The 25,202-nt window shown below is 38.5% G+C and overlaps 2 protein-coding genes across 4 annotated transcripts in view; one reads left to right on the top strand and one right to left on the bottom strand.

Moving 5' to 3' along the window:
• The window catches only part of ush2a (Usher syndrome 2A (autosomal recessive, mild)), an 815,153-nt gene extending 810,441 nt beyond the window's left edge, over window positions 1-4,712 (top strand). For all 3 annotated transcript variants that reach the window (XM_080200528.1, XM_080200527.1, XM_080200526.1), the window contains one exon: window positions 1,595-4,712. In XM_080200528.1, coding sequence (XP_080056654.1) covers window positions 1,595-1,684 — 90 coding nt within the window. In that variant the 3' untranslated portion in view covers window positions 1,685-4,712. The remainder of the gene's footprint in view (window positions 1-1,594) is intronic.
• Window positions 4,713-6,364: 1,652 nt separating this feature from the next.
• Window positions 6,365-25,202, bottom strand: part of kctd3 (potassium channel tetramerization domain containing 3) — a 72,345-nt gene continuing 53,507 nt past the window's right edge. The window contains exons 10-18 of the mRNA XM_080200525.1: window positions 22,631-22,746; window positions 19,752-19,839; window positions 19,145-19,261; window positions 18,353-18,523; window positions 17,122-17,277; window positions 16,062-16,158; window positions 15,760-15,944; window positions 13,306-13,444; window positions 6,365-9,196 (exon numbers count right to left, since the gene is read on the bottom strand). Coding sequence (XP_080056651.1) covers window positions 8,614-9,196; window positions 13,306-13,444; window positions 15,760-15,944; window positions 16,062-16,158; window positions 17,122-17,277; window positions 18,353-18,523; window positions 19,145-19,261; window positions 19,752-19,839; window positions 22,631-22,746 — 1,652 coding nt within the window. The 3' untranslated portion in view covers window positions 6,365-8,613. The remainder of the gene's footprint in view (window positions 9,197-13,305; window positions 13,445-15,759; window positions 15,945-16,061; window positions 16,159-17,121; window positions 17,278-18,352; window positions 18,524-19,144; window positions 19,262-19,751; window positions 19,840-22,630; window positions 22,747-25,202) is intronic.

Here is a 25,202-nt window from a genome sequence, read left to right as displayed (position 1 = left end):
CATGCCCCATAAAACATGCATTGTGATCCTGTGAAAATCTCAACACAATGGCCAGCATTTTACGACTTCGCTGGGGCGAGGCTCATAAAATCCTACCCAAAGCCAATGGAGAATTCCATTCTGCAAGCCAGGCCCGCCCTGGAATCGGGGTGGGTATGCCGGTAAAATTCTAGCCTTGAAATTGTCTTAGGAAGTGTGACCTTCAAATGAGCAATTTCCCTGCTCCCCAGGACCCTGCAAAATAATTTGATTTGGATTTGATGATGAAGACTTCAGTCTATTCTGACTTGTTTACATGAACGGTTACGCAGGAAATGTGAGACAGAGTAATCCTAGTCTAACTACCCACTCCCCAAACCCCCCAGCCCCTAAATCCTCTGCCCAAGCCTCGGACTCGACCTACCATCCAACTGTACTGCAGTATCTGATTCTCCATTGGAGATCTCTTTAACCAATACAGGTAAATGGGTAATTTACAGTCTGATCAAAGCAGGACACAAAGGTTCCTACTCTGGTTGGAGATTTCAGGCCAAAATCTTCCATAAATCCAAAAAGGAATTCAGAAGAAACATCTTGGTTTCAAGAGTGGTGAAGATTTGGAATTTGCTACTATAGGGACTGGCTGAAGAGTTTAGTAGATAAATCTAGGGGGCGGGGGGGGGGGGCGGTGGTAGGTGGTGGAGGGGAACCTAGATAAGCAGATGAAGGTCTTTTTTTACTCATTTGTGGGACATGGAGGTCGCTGGTTGGCCAGCATTTATTGCCCATCCCTAGCTGCCCTTGAGAAGGTGGTGGTAAGCTGTCTATTTGAATCACTTCAGTCCATGTGCTGTGGGTTGACCCACAATGTTGTTAGGGAGGGAATTGCAGGATTTTGACCCAGCAACTGCGAAGGAATGGTGATACATTTCCAAGTCAGGATGGTGAGTGGTTTGGAGTGGAATTTGCAGGTGGTATTGCCAAGTAACTGCTGCCCTTATACTTCTAGATGGAAGTGGAAGTGGGTTTGGAAGGTGCTGAATAAAGATCATTGGTGAATTACTGCAATGCATCTTGTAGATAGTACACACTGCTACTACAGAGTGTAGGTGGTGGAGGGAGTGGATGTTTGTAGATGTGGTGCCAATCAAGTAGGCTGCTTTGTCCTAGATGGTACCAAGCTTCTTGAGTGTTGTTGGAGCTGTACCATTCAAGCAAGTGGGGAGTATTCCATTATACACCTGACTTGTGCCTTGTATATGGTAGATAGGCTTTGGGGAATCAAAAGATGAGTTACTCACCACAGTATTCCAGTGTGATGATAGATTTAGTTTAAGAAAGATGGAAGGGGGGCTTGAAAGGAGTATAAATGGCAGTATGGACTGGTTGGGTTGCATGCTGTGTTTCTGCACTGTCTATACTATGTAATCCAACACATGGTACACAATGATCCATCAATGTCTGAATATAGAAAAAAATTGTTTTATTAAACGATTGAATTCAATGTGCATCAAACCATACAATTTTCCTAAGTGAAAGTCTAATTCTGTACAAGCATTTGTGGTTGTTGTAAATGGATGATGCTTATCTAATGCGATTTTTATTTCTCCTCCAGTACCCAGATGATGAAGAACTATTCGAGTCAATTAAAGGCTTTAGTTCAGTTACAAAAGAGCACACAATATTCACAGACACTCAGCTGTAAGAAGAATAATCACAAATGATGCTGGAGCTTCAAATGCTTTAAAGTGTTGTTTAATGTATATTTGTTTTTAGGCTATACTTTGTGTTGAAAATTAAATGAATAATTTATATATGTGTAGAAACTCAAAGAGAATCAATTTATGGTTACAAATTGTCAGTATCCAGTGCATTTGCTTTTGAGTCGCTTCCACTTGATTTTCATTCTGAGAAACATTTTGATAAGCCTCAGACATAGTCCATAATAGTGTTGTCCAGCAGAGGGCTCTCATGTTAGTAGCAGTTGGCACTGAATGTATTACTCAACCTTGCTTTGAGAACATTGTAAGTACTTAAGTCATAGAAGTTTACAGCATGGAAACAGGCCCTTCGGCCCAACTTGCCCATACCGCCCTTTTCTTTTAATCACGAAGCTCGTTCCAATTGCTCGCGTTTGACCCATATCTCTCTATACCCATTTTACCCACGTAACTCTAAATGCTTCTACTACTACTACTATCTCTGGCAGCTTGTTTCAGACACTCACTACCCTCTGTGAGAAAAATAGTCCCTCTGGATTTTTTGTATCTCTCCCCTCTCACCTTAAACCTAGTCCCTCTAGTTTTAGACTCCCCTACCTTTGGGAAAAGATGTTAACTATCTAGCTGATCTATGCCCTCATTATTTTATGGACTTAAAGTTCATACATTCCCAAAATTCAAACTTTAATCTATGAGTAAATTCATCATTGTACAAACTAGCTCAGTTACATTCTTGGATATGGTGCCAGAGGACCAATAGATTACGAATATTATTTACCTGTTTAGAAAAAGGGGGGGGGAAGTAAAATCCGCAGCTACAAGCCAGTCAGCCTAACATTGTTGGTGGGAAAACATTCAGACACAGTAACCTTGGACAAAATTAACTGGCATTTGAGAAGGTATGAGCCAGGTCATGTTTGACTAACTTGGTCAAATTCCTTAATGAAAATTCAGGGTTATGGGAAAAGAGCAGAGGAGTGGGAATCATAGGATAACTATACCAAAAATGTCAAAAAAGATATACAAAAAGATGTCCTTCCTTATGGTATGATTCTGATATGGTACAAATGGCTTCACTACACCAGGCCGGATTTTCCGACCCTCACATACGAGTTTCCTGGTAAATCATAGCTGCTTTGATTGAAATTCTCCAGTGGTTGACCTTTAAGAAAATTTCAGGCAGTGCATCTGTGACTTTAATAATCACCCAGAATTTCAGACCTTGCCAATAACATAGACCCAAGAATGTCTTATACAAACAATATAGTGAGATCACTTTATACAGTGAAATTGTTAATATTACCACCACAAGAAAACTTAGATTTAAACTGTGCATGTTATTATTTATTAGAGGTTGAAAACTATAAGTAGGTAGGTTGAGGTGCAGTAGTGCTGGATCTTGGTAACTTGGTGCTTCAGATAATTGATATTTGCGACAGGTGGATTAGACTCGGATCACAAAGAATCATGTAAAAATCAACAGCTACCTGTTTATGGAGGGGTTCTGAAAACAGGTGAATATGTTGGGAAGGGAGAAATGAAAATGGAACTGGGAACTTCTGATAATGTCTCACTATCTGTCATATAATCATTTACTGTATACCTTTTTAATTTGTCTCACCATAAAAGAAAGCCACAGTGATTGATCTTTAATGGAGTAGCCTCTTTGTAAAGCAGTTATACTAACAGTCTGGAATTTATTACTTAAATAAAAAGAGATAATGCTGGATGGATATGCTCAGCAAGTTAAAAATACATTTTGGATTGGACTGATCATTAGTATTGTGACGAATAACCCTTACAATTGTACAGTATGTTGTCAGTGGTGACTGCTGTATTTAAATTCTGTTCCAATACTGCTGACTTTTAATGGGGCCGTGTACACATTAATAAAAACACATCCAGGCTTAATCCAAAGATGATGAACACAAAACAAACCTTTTAAATGAAAATAATAGCTCCTGGATTTTATGATCATACGTGGTTCTGTTTTACAAATAATTTTACTTGTTTGTCAGACTCCTGTCTATAAATTTGAAATGTGAAACTTAAACACATTGAAAGTCTCAGAACCTGTAACTCATATTTGCTTGCAAATCTGTTTACACCACAGATCATTGACATTAGTGTTGGAACTTTTTGCCTTAAAATACTTCAGACCAGAGAACAATAGCCTCATCAACTGGAAAGATTCTGACTGGTTTACAAAGAAAATCAGGTCACCATGCCCATCAGAATGATGTTGTTGATGAGCAAGCAATATGAACAACAGAAACAAGCTGACAAATGCTGTGTATGAATAATTTGTCAGGAGAGCCATGGGTATTATAAACTCCCTATGGACTGATGTTTAAATGAACCAGAATTGCTCATGCAATAACTGGTATGGAGTTGTTTTACTTGATCAAGGCACTGCTCCCAAAACTCTGCTGTGCCAGGTTACTGAAATTGGACATGAAGCTATTCAGACAATATACACATGCAGTTCCCTTGTGCCAGCTTAAAGATGTACACACCCTACCAAATACTTTTACAATCTGCAGCCAATAAATTATGAAATAAAATATTGTGCAGAATTTTGAAAAGAGAATGAGGCGGATGCAAAGATGGTGAGACCACAGAGCAGTGAGTTTAACATTGGATAACATTGTATGAATTGGTGACAAATATTCAGGCCCATATTAGGCTAGTCTCCAGCCCGCTTGCCAAAACGGGGACAATTACGTAGGCAAGTGGGGAGTCATTAAAGGACTATTTCAAGTGTTCGGAATGATTTTAAAAGCAGTGTGTATTGTTTGTCAACCTTCTGTAATTACCTGCAAAGGAATTAATAAAACTCGTGTCCAACCAATCAGCTTGTTTAGAAACAAAGTTCTTATTTAATGAATTAACACATTATTTTTAGCTACTGTATTTGGTGGCATTGTAAATTAAACCATTTTGCAAATGCTTCTTTTATGGACCTAGAAATTTAGTTTTATATAAAGACATAAAGCAGGTGTTGGTGGTCCTGTATAGCATATTGGATCAGGCTAGCTGCTATCAAGGGCGCAGACAAAAACAAATATAGGCACTTATTATATGTTAACATAGCCCAAGACCGGATATTCTGCTGTGAGTATCTCACCACCTACCTCTCCAAAGCCTCAAAAACACCGTTTACAAGGCACAAGTCGGGAGGGTGTTGGAATATAAGCCCCATTTGCCTGGAGGTCTAGCTGTAACAGCACTCAAGAAGCTTGACACAGTCCAGGTCACAACAGCTCACTCAACTGGCCATCCATCATTAGATCAAGTTCTTCCTCAAAATTACATCTAATCTACCACATTACATTTTAAGGTAACACCTCAAAAGGGCATATTTCATGTTGTTTTATATCCATAGGCAGTTTCATTGATGATTGTTGAAATACTAACCTGTTAAATTACCAAATATTTAATTGAATAAATATGAATACTTCAATTCAGTTCCTGAGAAGCCTCAAGTAAGATAAAGGACGATGTATCAAGAACGCTGGTCGGAAAGGAGACATTTTCGGAACAGATGAAATGGAGACCGAAAAGAAAGGATTCCCCTCCAGCATAGCTAATATGGCCCATGTCCATAACATTTCTCAGTCTTCTGCTCTTATCCCTTCCCTACCAGTAACACAATAGGGCTCGACTTGTCCTCCTCAACTTCCATACTATCAACCTTTATATTCAATATATCGTCCACCATGACTTTGTCACTTTCAGCATGATAGAACACCAAACATTTCTCTCCCCTCCCCCCACATTTCTTTCAACATTCCAAAGAAAACATTCCTTCTGTGATACCTGGTTCACTAATTATATAATTGTTGCAAAAGACCTTAGTATGAGTTCATGTATGTACTTTTGTTAAGAAACTCTGATGCCAAGTTGTTACGGGTGATGGTGGTGGTGGGGGGTCCAAAATGATAACCAATTTTGGAGCTGCTTTATCCAGTTTTTTAGATTTGCTGAAATAGATGCTGAGAGAATCCAGGGCATGATTCCACAACTTAAGTCAAATACTAGGCGGTATTGCTGTTGAGTTATTGCCCTTCAACTCTCTGCATTCTCCAGTAGTATGTTCCAAAGTTATAATAAGGGATGCTATGGTAATTGGGATTAGGGAGTCTCACCAGTTATCATATTCTCCTGGAGCTTCGTTCATTACCTTAAAGGATTGGGGGGAAACTTTCTTTCAGAAAAATGCTTGTGATTGGAGGGTTCAGGCAGTATATAGATAGACCATATCTGGAACAGAAAGGCCTGGTATACATCTCTTCCTCTACTTGTTCATAGGTTTTGCATAATAAATTACATTAGCTCCACTGTTAAAGCCAGCTTGTGGTTCCTTGCTGTATGAAAACCGACCGTGATGTTTCCTACATCAGGACAGTGAGTGCACTTCAGAAGTAATGCTTTGGCTAGCAATAAACAATCAAAATACTTTTAATATAATTAATCTCTTCCAGTCATGGAAAATTCAAAGTGGAAAATCTGACTGTTTGGAGAAGAAGCTGATTTATATTACAGAAATATCCATACAGCAAACTGAAAAATCTTTGGCAACAACTAAATGGGATATCAGAATCAGTAAGTGCAGTATACCAGAGTGTGTCTGTGGTCAATAACGAGTCTAATTGCATGTACACTATTGTTTAATAAGCTCGATTTTTAATTTATCAATTGAATCTATTACAATGAAACAGGATATGGAGTGCAATAATTTTACAAAATTTTGTAGTTAGGCAATTTTACATGAATTAAACTCTTTGCTGCAGAGCTGTGCAAACTGCTTTTCGAAAAGCGCCTCTTTAGTCAGTCATTGATGCGACTGAACTATCCATAACAGTGCGAACACCTGAAAGTTTCAAACAGGCAGTTGGAAGTTCTTCGCTCAAATCTGAAGAACTAAAGCCCACCCCACCTCCAGAAACATTTGATTACCAGCAATCCAGTTCTTCTGTTATGTTCTAACATGGATACCATTCCCACTTTTGTTGTGATCATAGAAAGTAAACAGGATGCTGATACAACCGGGAAATAAGGACATTCAAAGAAACAGAAGTTGTCCAAAGATGTTTGAAGTGGGTCAGTATTATGGTCTATGCAAGCTTTGATGAGATAAAAATGCTCAGCTTTCATACTACGACTTCGTTGGTTTATTGGAACAGTAGAGAATTAGAAATCCGCTCTCAGGAACACCATGCAGTATTGTAGTGAACCACTCAAGTCTCTGGGTTCAGCTCATTCAAATGATGTACAAGGTTGAGTTTTCACATGCAGTGGACTGTTACTGCCTGTTTCCCAGATCTCAACCACCTCCAAGCAAACAAAAATGGTTGTTTACGTGAAGCCAGCAATTTTGGATTTTTTTGTCAACAGTCAGTAAACTAATTGTTAATTTGTTAGTATTACATTCTGAAGTGAAAGAATTACATTTTCCTGAAATCTGTTTTGTACACAAACACATTCACATGTTGGTTGCTCAACTAACGTTTGATAATTGGCTCAAATTTTATGTTCCAGCTTTCAAAACATATTAGATTATCTAATCAGAACCAGGAACTGCAGAATCACAGCTAAATACCAGGCACCGTCAAAGGTTGTTCTGAGCAGGGCTAAAAAAAATGTCTGACAAGTTTGACTTTAGCATCAAAATGACTACGTGTGCATGTTCTAATGTTAGAGAACCCCTGATCAAGGTATATTAAATCTATAGAAAAGAGGTTACTTATCATCAGTCTTGGAGCAGATGATTTTTCCTTCCATGCACTATACAAATTGCATAGACTTTATCTTTCAAAGCAAAAAAATCAGCTTTTATTTGATGGATATGCAAGGCCTCTTTTGGACGTGTACCAAAAACACCCACTTACTAATCACATTGATTGAGAGTGTCAAACTAAAATTATGGCCTCAACTAATGACCGATTTTGTCTCCATAAATTAGAATAGTTACTGCTGCTGGTATTGTTGGACAACAAAATGTTCAGTGAAGACCTGAAACTGGTTTTATTCCAGTACTTAGTACAATGCTGTATTTAAGAGAATTGTCATTCCAATACACAGTTCAATGCTGTATTTAAGAGAACTGTTATTCCAATATACGGTACAATGCTGTATTTAAGAGAATTGTCCACAGCCAAAAATTATCCAAATTGCCTTTACATTAATTCTACCGGTGTTATTGCTAATTCAGTCAGCATATGACAGTGCATTGGAGTGAAAATAAAAATAAGCATCACGGTTAATTAGTCTGTACTACACATTTTCTAAGTACAGTTAAATATAGGCCATTTAATAAAATGTTGTTGCTGTTGTGTTAAATACTTCACTTGAGTAACTTTATTTCTATGCAAGATTTATGTCTGTAGCGTTTTTGACTTGGGAATCTTCTAGAGAAATTATACAACATATATTGACTATTTTTTGCTTTAATAGCACCCTCTCTTCAGGTTTTTAAAGTTTTCAACTTTAAAATAAATGTGTTTTGAAATCAAGATCAAAGGATGCACAAAGGCAATTAGAATGGGATTTGTACCACTTCAATATACCTGCAAGAATGGAAGTTTACTGCACAGTGTGTAAAAATTAGAGTCTGTTACAACGGAAATCAGGTGACTGAGGCATTAACAAATAAAAACAAACTTCAATAGGTTCAGTCACTAGGAAGTGGACACCTTGTGTCAGTTTTTATAACAATGCATATGCTGGTGTTTAGTGTACACTAATATAACTGCAATGCAACAAAAAACATTAAAAACCAGTAATACTGACAAAAAAAGTAGTAATTCTTTGAACTTAAAACTGTAAGTAGTGTATAATTTATGTGCATGAGAATACGGTGGCATCTTAATAAGCCAATTAAAATCTAAGTTTCCATTGTAGTGATTATATCTCACAAACTGTGGTCCTGACATGAAGTCTCAATCTTCTTGTGGCGAGGAGAAGTGGCTCCCTTTGTTGGTGATGGTGAGGCTGCACCATGCGGTTCATTGCCTGCTTCAGGAGTATTAGGACATGATGCCAACTGCTGGGCTGCAACAGTTTTTTTCCTGCTCAAAAACCCTCCTTCAAAAGTATTTTTCTTCTTGTTCTCAACTTTATCAGTTTCTTCATCCTGCACCTTTTTCTTGAACTCAGCCAGACTTTCATTTGCTCTCGGAGCCTCTGGCACACCATCCAAGCTCTTGCTTGCTCGAGTGTCACTCACCTGGCTCCTTCTGTCACTAAAGCAACATTCAATGGCTCCGGGTTTCTTTCCTTTTAGCTCACTTTCTGACTGGACTGAAGAATCACTCTCAGGTGCAATGTTTCCTTTATCCAATACGTTTTTACTGAACGTAAATGGCTGAAAGTCTCGGTAGCTGTGAAAGCTTTCTGTACGCCTTGCTCTCGCTAGCAGCGGACTCTCCCTATATGGTCTCACTGAACCATACGTTGCAGTCTCATGAAGAGTGTCTGTGGCCTGAAGCTGAAGACTGACAGGTAAGATATAAACAAGAAAATCAGAGGTCACTTTTAGCAAGCAAAATCATTTTGGTGAATGCTCAATCATTATCAGCAAAATGTTACAAACCAATTATTTTAAAGATTTCTGTCAATTAGCTAAAATTGGTTTGGGTAAATAGGTTGAAAGCGAAGACAGGAAAGTATTAGTGGCAACATTTCAGAAGATGTTTCATAGCTCTCAACAAAGATTCCAGTGAGGAAGGAAGGCTCTACTAGAAAAATGCATCATTTGTGACTAAGTTAGTTAAGGAGTGTCAATTTGAAAAAAATGGCTGCAGAGATGGTGAATGGGGTTGCAATCTTCTAAAATTCCCCAGATTCTGGAAAGCTGCCAACCGAATGGAAAACTCCAAATACGACAGCTCTGTTCAAGAAAGGAGGGATACTAGAAAGCAGGAAACTATAGGCCAGTTAGCTAAATGTCTGTCAATGGGAAAATGTTAGAATCTATTATTGAAGAGGAAGTAGCAGGACATTTAATTTGATTAAATGCAATTGGGCAGAGGGAACATGGTTTTGTGTAAGGGAAATTCTGTTTGACAAATTACAAGGATGTAATAAGGTGGATAAAAGGAAACCAGTAAATGCAGTATATCTGGATTTCCAAAAAGGCATTTGATAAAGGTGCCACATAAAAAGGTTACTACACAAGAGCTTATGTGAGTGGGTCATTTTCAGGGTTGGCAAGCTGTAACTAGTGGAGTGCTACAGGGATTAGTGTTGGTGCCTCAACTATGTATCAATAACTTGGATGAAGGGGTTGAAAGTATGGTAGCTAAATCTGCTAATGATATGAAGGTATGCACAAAAGCAAGTTGTGAAGAGGATACGAAGACTGCAAAGATACATAGGATAGGTTAAGTAGATGGGCAAAAATTTAGGGAAATGTGAGGTTTTCCATTTTAAGAACATAAGTAGTAGAAGCAGGAGTAGGCCATCTAGCCCTTTGAGCCTGCCCCACCATTCAATAAGATCATGGCTGATCTGAAGTGGCTCAGTTCCACTTTCCCACTTTCTCCCCATAACCTTTAATTCCCTTGTCTGCCAAAAACCTATCTACCCGCGTCTTAAATATATTTAGCGAGGTAGCCTCCACCACTTCAACGGGCAGAGAATTCCAGAGATTCACCATCCTTTGAGTGAAGAAGTTCCTCCTCAACTCCGTTCTAATCTGCATCCCCCTTATCTTGAGGCTGTGCCCTCTAGTCCTGCTGTCAAAGAACAAAGAACAAAGAACAACCCAGCACGGGAAACAGGCCCTTCGGCCCAACGAGCCCGCGCCGCCGCATCACCCTACACCTATTCTACCCTGCATGTCTACGAATGGGACCCTACTCAGCCAGATTCAGGGAAGAAATAGTGTCAATTTGGTACTTTCTGAGCAGGAAGAATCTCTCTACCTCTACCCTATCCATCCCTTTCATTATCTTATACGTCTCTATAAGATCCCCCCTCATCCTTCTAAACTCCAACGAGTACAGACCCAGTCTATTTAGTCTCTCTTCATAGTCCATTTTGTCAGAAGAATAGAAAAGCAGATTATTATTTAGGTGGAATGAGACTACCAAATGCTGCAGAGATCTGGATATCATTGAACATAGAAATCATAGAAACCCGAGAGTTCAGAAAGAGGCCATTCGACTCATCGAGTCCGCACCGATCACAATCCTACACAGGCCCGACCCCCATATCCCTACATATTTACCCACTAATCCCGCTAAGCTACACATCTCAGGACACTAAGGGCAATTTTTAGCATGGCCAATAAACCTAACCCCACATCTTTGGACTGTGGAAGGAAACCAAGCACCTGGAGGAAACCCACGCAGACACAAGGAGAATGTGCAAACTCCACACAGACAGTGACCCAAGCTGGAAAGCGAACCCAGGTCCCTGGAGCTGTGAAGCAGTAGTACTAACCACTGTGCTACCATGCCACCCCAGACATGAATCACAAAAGTAGGCACACAAGTACAGCAAAAATTAAGAAGTCAAACCGTATGTTGGTTTTTATACAAAAGGTAATGGGACATAAGGACAGGGACGTCTTGTTACAACTGTACAGGGCAATGGTGTGATCACACCTAAGAGCACTGAGTACAGTTTGGGTCACTAAAGGAAGGACATACTTGCATTGGAAACAGTTCAGAAAGGTTTACTGGACTGATTACTAGAATGAGGGGTTTGTCCTATGAGGAAAGGTTGAGCAGACTAGGCCTGTACCCACTGGACTTTAGAAGAATGAAAGGTGATCTTTTTGTTTTATTTATTAGTCACAAGTAGGCTTACACTCACACTGCAATGAAGTTACTGTGAAAATCCCTTAGTCGCCACACTCTGGCACCCGTTCAGGTACATTGAGGGAGAATTTAGCATGGTCAAATGCGCCTAACCAGCATGTCTTTCAGACTTTGGGAGGAAACCCACACAGACACAAGGAGAACGTGCAAACTCCACACAGACAGTGACCCAAGCCAGGAATCGAATCCAGATCCCCGGCACTGTGAGGCAGCAGTGCTAACCACTGTGCTGCCTCTTATTGAAACATACAAGATTTTGAGGAAGCTTGATAGGGTAAATGCTACAATGTATTTTCTCATGAGGATATCTAGAACTAATGAGCAGTTTCAAGACAAGGGGACTCCCACGTAAGACGAAATGAGAAAGAATCTCTCCTCTGAGGATCGTTAGGCTTTGGAAATCTATTCCCAGAGGCCAATGGAAGATTTCTGATGGACAAGGAGGTCAAGTGTCATGGGGAACAGGAAAGTAGAGTTAAAGCCACAGTTAGATTGGCCATAATCTTACTGACTGGCCAAGTAGGACCTAGGACCCAGGACCCAAATAGCCTATTAGTGCTCCTGTTTCTTATGTTTGTAGGTTAAGAGGTAACCACATTACTTTGGGTCCTGGAGTCACATGTAGATCAAGTTATGTAAAAAAACAGATTTCTTCTAGAATGACATGAGTGAACCAGATAGGTTTTTACAACAATCCAACAGTTTCATGATTTTCTACTGTTAAGTTTGTTACTTCAGATTTTACTTAATTGAAATTATATTCTCCAGCTGCTGTCTATGAATCATTAGTCTAGGCCTCAGGATTACTCACTCAGCAACCTAACCACCAGGCTTTTTCTTTTATAAAAGAAGTGCATTTTTCCATTCGGAATCCACAAAGCCTTGCAAGGTTAGGGGAATGCGATTAATACTAGCAAAGCTTTTAATGCAGATTTATACAAAATTTGTTGGCTCCCCGCTCAATTCTCCCTTAATCACAAAGCTTTGCAGTGCTTCCAAGAACTGCAAGAAAAAATGGACAGCTTTGCAAGTTACAGGAATTAGGTTTAAATTAGAAGTGCTGGGAAAACTTGGTAGCTCTGGCACCTATGGAGAGTGAAACAGAGTTAACAGCCAGAGGGTGGTAAACCTATGGAATTTATTGCCACAAAAGGCTGTGAAGGCAAGGTCAGAGTGTATTTAAGACAGGGATAGATAGGTTCTTGATTGGTAGGAGGATCAAAGGGTTACAGGGAAAAGGCAGGAGAATGGGATTGAGAAACTTATCAGCCATGACTGAATGGCAGAGCAGAATCAATGGGTCGAAAGGCCTAATTCTGCTCCTATATCTTACGGTCTTATTGCTTCCAGTCCAATATGATTCTTCCTCAGAACTGGATTTATATCAGACTTGAAATGTTCACTCTGCTTCTCTCCACAGATCCATATGTGCTGAATTTTTCCAGCACATTTGTTTCAATTTCAGATTTCCAGCATCCAATGCATTTTGCTTTTATTTTAGGAATTAGGCTGTGTTTATTTCAAGTAAAAATCAGGGACCGGCAACGATAATAAGGGAGGCAAGTATCCAAATAAGAACATGCTTCATAATAACTCAAGGAGCCTTTAACAGAAATGCTGTGACAGCATTTCTGACATGACATAAAAGTGCAAAATCTTTAAACGAAGCAAGAAAAGCCTCTACCTACACTATCCACAGGGACTGCCTTTTCTCTTTGGAAAATCTGCTCCTGCTGTTAAAAGATAGCAAATAAAATAGTCTGTTTGATAAGCATTACCTTGAGTTTGACTCCCGCAGTTTGGTATGTTGTACTAGAGAGGCAGCTGGACTGATGTTGGGAGTAGCACAGCGGGACGTGCTCAGATCACACTGATCCAGCAACTTCAGCAGCTCTTCTTCAGTGGGGCCTCCAACATCTAGAAGAAAAGAAATCGATTATTTCATGAACCACATACATCCTCTATTGTTAATCGTGGATTAAATTAGCCATTTGTTGCTAATATAGGCACCAAAAGAGACAACTGCAAAGTGCTTCACTTGTAACCATAGCTTTAAGTTATACTCTACACTAATTTCTGCATTTATTTCAGGCAAGATCACAGAGACAGGCACAGATGTGTTTCAAACAGCTCAACTGTTACGATTGCTTCATTTACATTATGATTGCTTGCCCTGCGTACAACCTGAACTATAGCAAAAACTACCATTTAAAATAATTCAGCAATTCACACAATAGACTCATTTGCACACAAAAGCAAATACATGATTGCACATAATACCAATTAACGGTGAGTGGCTCTAAGTGCCTTGGCATAATATTCTACTTTAAAAGGTGCTACATATGTACAGTTTGTTGTGGGGGGAAAAAAGGTAATCCAATTTCAGGTTTACAACAATCACAAAGTATCCAAAATTTTGAGGTTGTCACTTATGATTGTTTGTAAATCCCTGATCCTTTCTCTGCAGCCAGAAAGAACATAAACCTGTTACAGTTAAACAAAATAGGTGATGGCCATTCGCTGGTTCATTCCGTGGGGCAATGCCTTGACTAATCAGAGTCAAGCTGCCAGATTTAAATTTTCAAACCATGCTTGGCAATGAACTGTCAGTCATCATTAATGGGTACAATTAGTATGGCATTGCCTTTATCAGAGTCCACCTTCTAACCAATCAGCACACACTATTTCTCAGAGTATAAATCGTTGTTTCCCCTGCCATTGGTATTCTTGCAATTGTCCTGATGAACATAAGAAGAAAAGCTTTGACGAAATGTCTTTTTCCAGTGGAGAATTGTGGCTTCTATGGCCCTAACTACTAGTTCCGGCATATTGGAGGCAGAATATTACAGGGCTAAACTTTTTAAGTATTTGCTATTTATTAGTTCCCAGGGCTGGAATTTGGCTACTGAGGTGGGTATTTCATCACTGGACTAGTCTCAGTAATAAGTGCCTTGATACACATAGCCTTTGTTCCAGGGAGTTAATAGGTGGGCACAGCAAGGAGCTGAGCCTGCTGACCAGAAGCACAGCGCTGCCATTCATAGGGGTGCGAGTGCCGAGGAAGACAAGTTACAAGACCCACCTTGCTTCTCTGGAACCAGTTATATAAGATTTTAGTCCCCCTATTTGTCACCCCTCATACCCTCTCACCACCTCTGCCCAACCCCAGTCCTCCCAAATCCAACCCTCCTATGGACCTTTATACCCAATACCCACATTTCCCTGGTCTCTATACCCATACCACCTTAATCCGCACCAATGAAAATTAGGGGCATCAGAATGGAGGCAGGAATCCTGGAATTGTGTCTCCTCCCATCATTTTTAAATGACTTTGAAGTAATTCCAACTCTGAAATCTATTAGTTCAACCATTGCATAGAACTGCATCATTCATCTAACATTGCATTGAACATGCATTGTTCAATGATGATTCATTTGTGTTGAAAAGAAATTAAAGCTGTTGCCTAGAATATTAGCTACATCGTTGGATATCAGATAAATATCAAAATATGCAAGCAATGCCTGCTCATTTTTGTAAAATAGCATTCTACCTCTCAGGCAGAAATTACCAAAGTTGTACACTATGCATAAAAATTACTCAAACTTGATGATTTTTAAAAATAAAGCCATTCAAGATTGAGCAACATAGCATTATATTCTTTGTACTATATTTTCCTGAAGATCTGCACCTGGTTCCTGAAGTTAAATCTTGAGCGGTGTATGGCTAACGCGTGAAAGAATTTAATACCTAGAAATTATAAACTTAACATACTTAAGAACACAGTAGTACATTACAATTCTACACTTGGTTCAGATACAAATTATCCACATTCTACATATTCTTAATACAGTCCTTAAACAGCATGTTAAACATTTAGCCATATAATTTTTTCTCATCTGGTTCTTCATCTCCTATGCTCACAGCATAAACTACTAGTTTTACAGGTGCAGATAGCAAAGGACATCACTGCTTTTACGTCCCACAGAAATTTAAACTAGAGTCCTTGGTTGGAATTTTACCATCACACCTGCCACGGGAATCACAGTGGGCGAGGGGCAACCATGAAAAAGCCCACTGACCTTGGGTGGAATTTTCCAGTGTCAGGACGAGCAAGGCCATAAAATCCTGCCCCTTATCTCAGCAGTTTTCTTTAGTAAAAGTACCAAAAACATGAACAATGCACCTCTAAACTGCACTCATTCCCCCCTAATTGCAACAGATTTTTGTCTCACCTCTCTCTTCCCCTTTGTTTACCATGTCCATAGCAGTCGTCAGGTCCCACATCTGAATGCTTCCATTCCCGTGGCCTGTGAAGAGGTACCTCCTTGGTCGAGAACCCATCCTACTAGAACCTTCGCATTCCCTCACAGTAAATGCAGTTATTGTCATGCCATCTACTGCCTGGATTTCACAAATCCTTGAATCAAAAATATCATACAGCAGGTTTTCTAATGAAATCAGATGTTATTAATAGTATAAGAATCATTCCTAAAAATGCAGAAAATAAAAATGTTAAAACTTGTTAACGCTTTACCTTTTCCCTGTAGAAGACAAGCGGACAAACAGTTTGTTAGTGACTGGGACAACTTTCTGAATGAAAACTTGTTGATCATCCCTTTCCCCAAATGGTCCTAAAAAAAATCAAATATATGAAATATTCAAAGTAGTAATCAAATAATACATGTTAGCTCTTAATAGTTTTGTTTGATGTTGAACAGTTTTTTTAACCAATGCAGCCTGAAAATAACCGCATTATTTCCATCATTCAAAGGTCACAAGACAAAAGCAAATAAGGAATGCTATTTGATCTAAACTCAACTATTTACGCTCTACAATCAGTTACTGCATCCAACAGATTCTTAAAAGCCAGGCTTTTGCACAATTATTTTTTCCAAAGTTGCTTCGTATGTGTTAATCACCATGTGTGAGTAGTAAATTCCTGACATACTATATTTATCTTTTATGAATTTGAATCCATGGTAGCACCTTCTTCACTCATCAGGATTCAGCTTGAAGCAATGTTCTGGATTTACCTGTCCTACCCAATTTACAAAAGTTTAAGACATTTTGAGATTCCATCTTTTGATGCATCAAACAGGCATTTGTTTCCAAACCATGCTGTTTTCTGATTTATACCAAAGGAATGAATTATGTACTCTGATAACACAAATCGAAGTGGAAAATGAGGCCATCCTTAAACTATGCCAACAAAGCAACAAAGCCATTCAAATGCCATTTCCAACTGTTATACCTGCCAACCTTAAGGCTTTTCAAAAATAAATGATACATTAGTGAAACCACAGTAACTTTTATAGGTCCACATCTACTAAAAACTGAGTTTACATTCTCAATCTTTTTGATCTTTAGAAGTGATTAGGCAGAGAAATTAATTCTTCTAACACATTAATTCCTTGTGTCTGCTGGAAAGAACAATGTTCTAATGTTGTAAAGCAAGGTACAAGATGAGGGAAAGAAATTAATGTTGAGTGTTATCAAATGTTAGAAATTAGTACCTCTGAACAACATTTAACTTCTGCTACATTTTCTAAATATTTTATCATTAGTTACTATATCTTTGAAAGCCTGATATTTACCTATGTCGTTTCCAGCTGCATAACTTCCATGGCTCTCTGTTTCTTCTAATGAAAGTATTTTGAAAGAGGCCAGTGGGGTGGAGCCAGGCTGTGTGGAGATCATACCTCTGAAACGAGTGACTGTCCAAGTTCTCACATGATTATTATCAGCACATACTGCAGAGAAAGGCCATAAATCAAATCAGCTCACATGCAACATTCAGAAGCAAATAAGGAAAACAAAAAAGCATTTATTTCATAAATACTTAGAAATAAAAGTATGCAGTAATTGCCCATATGAACACCATCAGTACAAGAACAAAATACTATTCCCTTTTGCAGACTTCACAGTAACAGTTAGAGAATAATCCCAATAATTGAACAAAATACACGTATACATGAAGACTGTCTCTAGTCAATACTTCTTTAAAGATAGTGCATTTGAAAAAAACATCATCAATACAAACCAGAAAAAAATCTTTATCAACTCACGATGAATAACAATTCTTCTTCATAGCTCAGACTCAGAAGCCATTCAGAATTTTACTGTATGGACATGATGGCCTAGTGGTATTATCGCTAGACTATTAATCCAGAAACTCAGCTAACGTTGGGGACCTAGATTCAAACCCCACCACGACAGATGGGGGAATTTGAATTCAGTAAAAACATCTGAGATTAAGAGTCGACTGATGATCATGAAACCATTGTTGAATGTCAGCAAAACCTATCTGATTCACTAATGTTCTTTAAGGGAATCAGCTATCCTCACCTGGTCTGGCCGACATGTGACTCTAGAGCCACAACAATGTGGTTGATTCTTAACTGACCTCTGAAATGGCCTAGCAAGCCATTGAGTTCAAGGGTAACTAGGATGGGCAATAAATGCTGGCCAGCCAGTGATACCATATCCCACAAATGAATAATGAAATAAAATTTTCACCAGTTTAGAAGCAAAAAGAGATAACTCAAACAATAACCCCATGAATAAGTGTTATGAAAGGTGGGTCAATAATGCCCCAACATATCAAATAGAAATCTTTGAAGATAATAATCAGGAAATCTGTATGTGTATTTTGTGTTATTTATATCTGAGAATAACTGAAAACTAAAAAGCATAAGACAGGTACCACATACTAAGTTATAAATTAAAATAAGGAAGACTGTAAAATTTAATTGGGAAGAAATTAACGCACTTATTATTAAAAATGCAAACACAAGTCGCCTAAATTCTAAAATGTCAGAAGCTTACCAGACACTAGATATTTTTCAGACAGCATGATTTTAGTGACTGGGCTGCGGTGAACTGTGAAGGTTTGGAAAAGCTGAGGACCTGATCCTACAGTTTCAGGATGTTGGACTATTACACGCACTGCACCAGAACTTGTTCCATATGCAATCTCAATCCAGTTGCCACTGACACCTATAAATGGAGCAAGAAACATTTGTTAACCGTGTATTAACTAAAACTTTAAAGAACTTGATCTTATCCCAAGTCTGACAATCTGTTTTTCCCTTTTGCTTTTCCCGCTGGACAACTGACTTGGGCAGGGGTACAACTTCAGTACCTTGTCTGGCCAGCTCAGGCAAGCCTATGCAGTGACTCACAGAAAGTTGTTCTATTGTTAAGGATATTATAGCTTGGCTCAGCCTTATTTCATCAACATCCACATATATTTTCCAGGAGGGGCATCAGTAATGATCAGGAATAGGAATCCTATTTGATTTCCAAGTCAAAGGGATAGCAAGAGCTACAGTTTTATCTCTACCTTCAATTCTTGCTTAAATAGGACCTTAATGGCATTGCTTTCCCCTGGCTTTAGCGTAGCCAAGCACCACAACTGAATCTACCTCCACAACCTCTCACTGACATTAGCATTTCAGTTTCTCTGGGAAAACTGGTTGTCCACTGGAGCCTCCTACTCTGTACTTGTCTGCTGTTTAACCTGTAAGCTATGCTGAACTAGGTTTGCACTCGATTAGGACACATTTTTGTGATTTTAATTACCAGACCGTTATACTAGGTCATCAGCAATATACTCACTTGTTTTTGGAGTGAGGTATACACTTAATGCAGTGATGGCATCGTTTGATGGATCGTGATAAAGTTCAGTCACCAGAAGATCATTATCCTTCATCCTTAGTGGGAATTTCTGCATATCTACAATACAGAATAGGATCAATCATATTACTAACCAGTGTGCTATGATTTACATATAAAAAATAAAATATGAAATCCATCAAATTTGGAGTAGATCTGGCACTTTTATGTTTACATTTTGGAATAAGATACACCAAAGCAGACTACTTTACTGCAAGAACGAGAGATAAGGCAAGGTGAATCTAAACACATATGGAGCATCACTTTCTCAGCAAGCATCAAATTAGTGTGATAGTTGTATTGAAATCTCTATTATTCATAAAGGAGGGCCCCAATGATAGGTAATGATAATTAACAGATAATAAATGGTCTCTTTTTCATCATATCTGAATGTGGAAAAAGGGAACCAAGTATCTTGAAATTCAGTGATAGTGCACATCCAATGTTCATCATTAACTAAGGGTCGGTGTCGTGTCCCAATTCCATGTTAATAATCCATCAGTGGAAATATGTAACACAAGATCTTAAACAATTATAACAGACCTCTTACCTATATAATATATTGATCCATTGTTACAGCCCAGCAGAAGGAATGTCCCTGCTGTATCACAGCTTGTGATAGGAACAACTTCCTGTACCTGTATATTTAAAAAGAATTTGAAGGAAACATGGATCATATTGCAATTATTGATACATTAACTTGGCAAAGGTAACATTTAAAAAGAAAAACACCATGAAAATCATTGTAATGAAACACAGTTAGTCTCAATTACATGAAAATATGCTAGTTTTGAACATCTACCAGAGAAAAAAAGATGTTAAAAACAAAAAGTTACACATCTCACTGATCATGTGCAACAATCCACTAATGGAATTTGTCAATTTGTACTACACTCGCATCTACTATAATATCCCGAACGTGCAGAATTATTTCACCTGGAACACAGAGCCAGCAGGCACAGACTACTTACATTCCATAAGTTATGTAACACTTGATCAAAACAGAGGTAAAAGAACAATGGGACTAAGATTTCAGTCTCTGCATCTGTTCTGTGCCTGCCACAAGAGGTGGAAAATTGGGGCAGGCCGTCTGCCCAGTCTGGATTTTAAAAACCCAAAACAGTTTATTTAAAACTGAGAACCCAAGTAACACTTACTGATCCTCAACACATGCCTAATTAAATCTCATGACAAATCCTGTTGCATTAATATGATGAAATCACCATGCACAGCTTTTCATTAAGACAAAGTAATTCAAAGTGACTTCCTGCTTCTCTTGAAACTGTATTTGCCTACAACCTGCCAAGTATTTTTTCAATTTGACCTGAAAGCTTTGATTTCTTTTGTTAAATTTATTTCAGAACTTTGCTTTAGTTGTATTTCAATTTCATTTACTTGTTTTTCCAAGTTCCCTTTTCCCCCATTTTGCCATCAACGAATGAGGGCATTTTATTTAATATGCCTTGTTGGTTGAAAGGAAATTCCAGCAAAATTCCTCTTACTTACTCAGAGCTGGAAGTCAGAAATTATCAGATGGGCGAGACTGCCCGTAATTGGGATGAGTGACACACATCCATCATTATCCAGGTAAACTGGTTCACACATCTCACCAGAAGTTCTTGGTCGTGTCAGATAAGACTCTGCAAGGAACTCTGCTTGCTGGTTTGGAATTGAGCCCTCAAGGTGGCCCTTGTTCCACGAGCAGAACATTTGTCTCCGGTTGGACATTCTCAGGTTGCACATGCAAAGTGACAGACAAGGGGCATATTAACCCCTCTGTCAGTAACTGCCTGAAGGACTGTATGGCTTACTTCTGCTCTTATTTCATACATGATAGATATTTTCAAGGCTGGGATTATTAACTTTTTGTTAAGAGTATCAAGGGATATGGGCCAGAAGCAAGCAAATGAAATTGAAGCATAGACCACTCGTGATCTGAGGGGCTGAATGGCCTATTCCTGTTCCTATGCAAAGGACATAATGCTGAAGTAGTAAGAAATTAAACACTGAAATTTCATAATTGAGCAAAGCTCCTCAGACCCATTTAAGCAGCTGCTTGTTTATTTAACCACCTTTCAAACAGGGGAATTGGGAGCTGCCCCACTTCTTCATTTGCCCAGAGCCTGATTGGTCTCCAAACTGGGTTTCCTTTCAGTTAATTTATTTGCCTTATTTATCTTGTCCCATCTTTGGCAAAGTTTGGCAAACATCTAAAATTTATTTAAGCTTGAATACTGAAAATAATGCTTGGCCACATATGCAACCATTTAACTTAAAAAGGGAAACAACGCTTTTTTAATTTGGTCTTGCTGGCTAGAATGCCCATTTATCCCATATGGCTTGCTCCCCACACAACTGTAAAGTGACATCGGCGGCTAGGTATAATTATTTGAATAAACTGAAGCAGAAATCTTGGGCTATTGGCACATTGCTTAACTTTTGCATCAGCAATGCAATAAAAAGTCTAATTTTATGCTGGTGGCAGTATTTCAGCCCCATTACTGAATGTGCTGTTCTGGACTCAGCAACATTTTCTGTACTATAAATAGGACCATTTAATCCCACCCCAACTTCCAGTAGTGGTTGGGACATAGGAGCAGGAATAGGCCATTCAGTCTTTTAAACCTTGATTTGATTTATTGTCACATGTATTGGTTGTAATGAAAAGTATTGTTTCTTCAATAAAATTCATGGCTGATTTCTCAACTCTACTTTGCTACCCCCATAACCTCTGATTCCCTCGTCTATCAAAAACATGTCTAACTTTGCCTCAAACAAATGCAACAACCCAGTCTCCATTGCTCTTTCATCACTGGATTTTGCATTTAAGACCTGAGCAGACACAGGAATTTTGAGGAAAGGTTAGACAGACTAGGCTTGTTTCCACTGCAGTTTAGAATATGGGGTGACTTGATTGAAGTATGCAAGATCCTGAATGGCTAAGCAGCATGTTTGTTACGACCTTTTGTGTACATCACAGAATCCCTACAGTGCAGAAGGAAGCCATTCAGCTCATTGATTCTGCACTGATTCTCTGATAGAGTATCTTAGGCTCTCTTCCCTGCCTTATCACCATAACCCTACACATTCACCATTGCTAATCCACCTAACCCACACATCTTGAGACACTAAGGAGTAATTTACCATGGCCAATCCACCTAACCTGCACATCTTTGGACTGCAGGAGGAAACCGGAGCACCCGGAGTAAACCTATGTAGACATGGGGAGAATCTCTTTGGGTTATATTTATACTCAACTTGTTTATTTATTAAATGAATGCTACCAAAAATAATTTACTCAGTACCTTACTGCATTTGCAACTTAGTGATGAGTCAGTGAAATAGCATATATTATTCTATTATGTCTCCAGCATAGGTTCAAAAATAGCAAATGAAATTTTACAAGATTTTCTTAAGAATGTAGCTCACCTGCCAGTGTTGCGTAACTGCATTCCACACTCCTACTTTTCCAGTGTGACTTGTTGCAACCAGCTGATTTCCAATAAAGAAGAGTGCATCCACTGGAACTCCAAGACTAAATACACCTACAAAACGGAACAGCAGACACATTTGTTGCTACATTTCTATATTTCATAGCAATTCTCTCATTCTGGAGTTGACTGATGTATTATTGGATAAGATCTCTCTTTTATTGACCTTCAAGGTCATATGGTTATCATAAGGTAACACTGATTGAAAACCCTTTTCTGACATAAAGACTCTTATTGCCCCTTTCAATTAACAAGCATTTTATTAAAATAAATGGTATATCATAACTTTACTTAAATATACGAATGAAGTGGAATTATTGTCCAGCTAAATACCATGATTGTTGCCTTGCTTGGCACTTCGATAAGGGGACCAAAGAATGGCAACCAGCTTGAATATTTTTGAACCATGCAACACAGCTGCAAAAAGCTAGCAAATCCAAAAGTAAATACCAGACCTATGAGCAATGCCATCCTACATTTCTTCTAATTCACATGTACTGAGTTACAAGGGAACAGAGAAAATGAATGCAAAGAGCAGATTACTCCAGAGGGAGGACATACTCAGTAAAAATTATTCACAACAGCATGTCAACTCCTTCTGTATTTGAAGTGTCTTGCCCGTTTAGTTTAAGCAGCATTGAGAGCTGCCAGAAAAATAAAATACTTCATGAAGAATGACAGAAAGCTGTCCTCAGGGTGTTGGAGGGTTGGGGGACAGCAAAAGTACCTCAATGAGCAGTGTGGGAATTGTGCTTCCTTTCAGTATGGAAGGTGCTAAATCACAGAAGGCAGACAGTAAAAAATACAATGTGTCGCTGGGCACAATTTCCTTTTAGGAACTTACTGCAGTTTCAGGAGATGTTTGCATACATTTCTTTACATTGACTGAGTAGAAGTGGTTCAGTTCTCCTGGAATTTGGAGTCATTTAACAGTGGCCAACAAACTTAGTGTCAAGGATCCTCAACTAAAATTCAGAAATTGCTCAAGCTCCCACTCATGTGTTTGAATATGGGGCCCTGCAGTTTTAGCAAGGCCCCATTATACCATCAAAACCCCATTGCTTTGTGCTAAGTGCTCCCTTTTCAGAATGGTTTAGGATTACAGAAGTGTTTGACTTGCTTTATCAACAGTAACATGCATGAGATCTTTATTTATAAATTGTGCACTGATAATGGATTTCAGCAAACTTGGGACTGATACAGGTGGAGAGAATATTACACCAAAGTAAACACAAATATTAGTGAATTCAATAGTGCCATTAACTACTGGCATTTTAGAAAATTAATACTTGAATTTGTTTTCAGTCATGACCTAGGCTTACTGCTAACACAGAATTCAACAGATCATTGAGTTGGTAGAAATTATGGTGGTTTTCTTAGCCTTCAGCAGGCTTTGAAGGGGCCATGGCCCCGATCTGCCAGTTTTGTTTTTATATAAAAGAAAACTTTTAACCTGAAACTTTTAGTAACTCAATTATGTACAACTGATCTTCCTACGATGGATTGCTTGGCTCGACAAATATTAAAATTTTGCATACCACTTATGAGGCAATGCTGGAAGCAAAGTGCAAGTAGATGCCTTTTGAACTGAGGGCTATGACACAGATGACAAGAATGTTCCTGTCATTTGAATAATAAAGTAGCCTATCTGTATCTGGATGGGTGTACTGTATGTCATCTGCCACTTGCAGGAGGAAATAAGATAGCTATTGAAATAGAGAAAGCTCTAATGTTGTGTGTGAGTTTGTGTGAGTCTGTGTTACATCAGTAATGTTAGTTTTTTAGATGAATATTCCTCTATCCTTACTCATAGCTAATAACCCAGAATAGTCCAGGATGTGCATACATTGAGAAAAGAATGCTTTCCATGCCAGTAATTTCTCTGGTATAAGATGAAGCAGAATTCAAATACAATCTTTGCTGTAATTAAAACATAATATAATGTTCACTTTAAGTGACTGTCATTGATACAAGTTACGATTCCAAAAATTTTACATTCAGATCTATATAGATCTGATACATTATATTAAAGTGCATTTGATTTTAAAACACTGTCCAAATTAAGAATGCTCATCAATTGGAGTAAAAGCAAGCAGAACATTTGAAAGAAAGATGATGACAAATCTAAAGATTCAATGAGCAGAATCTTTTATTAATAATTGACATTGGTGTGTTTTAGCAGTTACACAGTGACACTGGGGTCACTGTGACATAAGAGATCATTGTGAGACAGAGCAAGGTTGTCTTACAAATCTTTAGTCTACAATCTTGCTGGGTTTCATGATCACTGTTACTTTGTATGTTGAAGTTGAATACTTCAGTACACATTATAAAAATTAAGAAACAAGGCCTTTCATTAACTGACAGATTTCACTTAGCTCATGACATGTAAGATATATAGGTTTTCATACAAGAAACTTGCTATTAGTCACTAACAGCAGCACATTCACACCATCTGAATTAAAAGAAATATGAAGAACGTTACTTTATGTATTTTCATCGACTTCAAT

The sequence above is a fragment of the Carcharhinus amblyrhynchos genome, chromosome 12, assembly GCF_965287045.1.
Source record: "Carcharhinus amblyrhynchos chromosome 12, sCarAmb.v2.hapA, whole genome shotgun sequence".
NCBI lineage: Eukaryota > Metazoa > Chordata > Chondrichthyes > Carcharhiniformes > Carcharhinidae > Carcharhinus > Carcharhinus amblyrhynchos.
The sequence above is the reverse complement of the archived record's forward strand: the minus strand, read 5'-3'. Positions and strand labels throughout refer to the sequence as shown.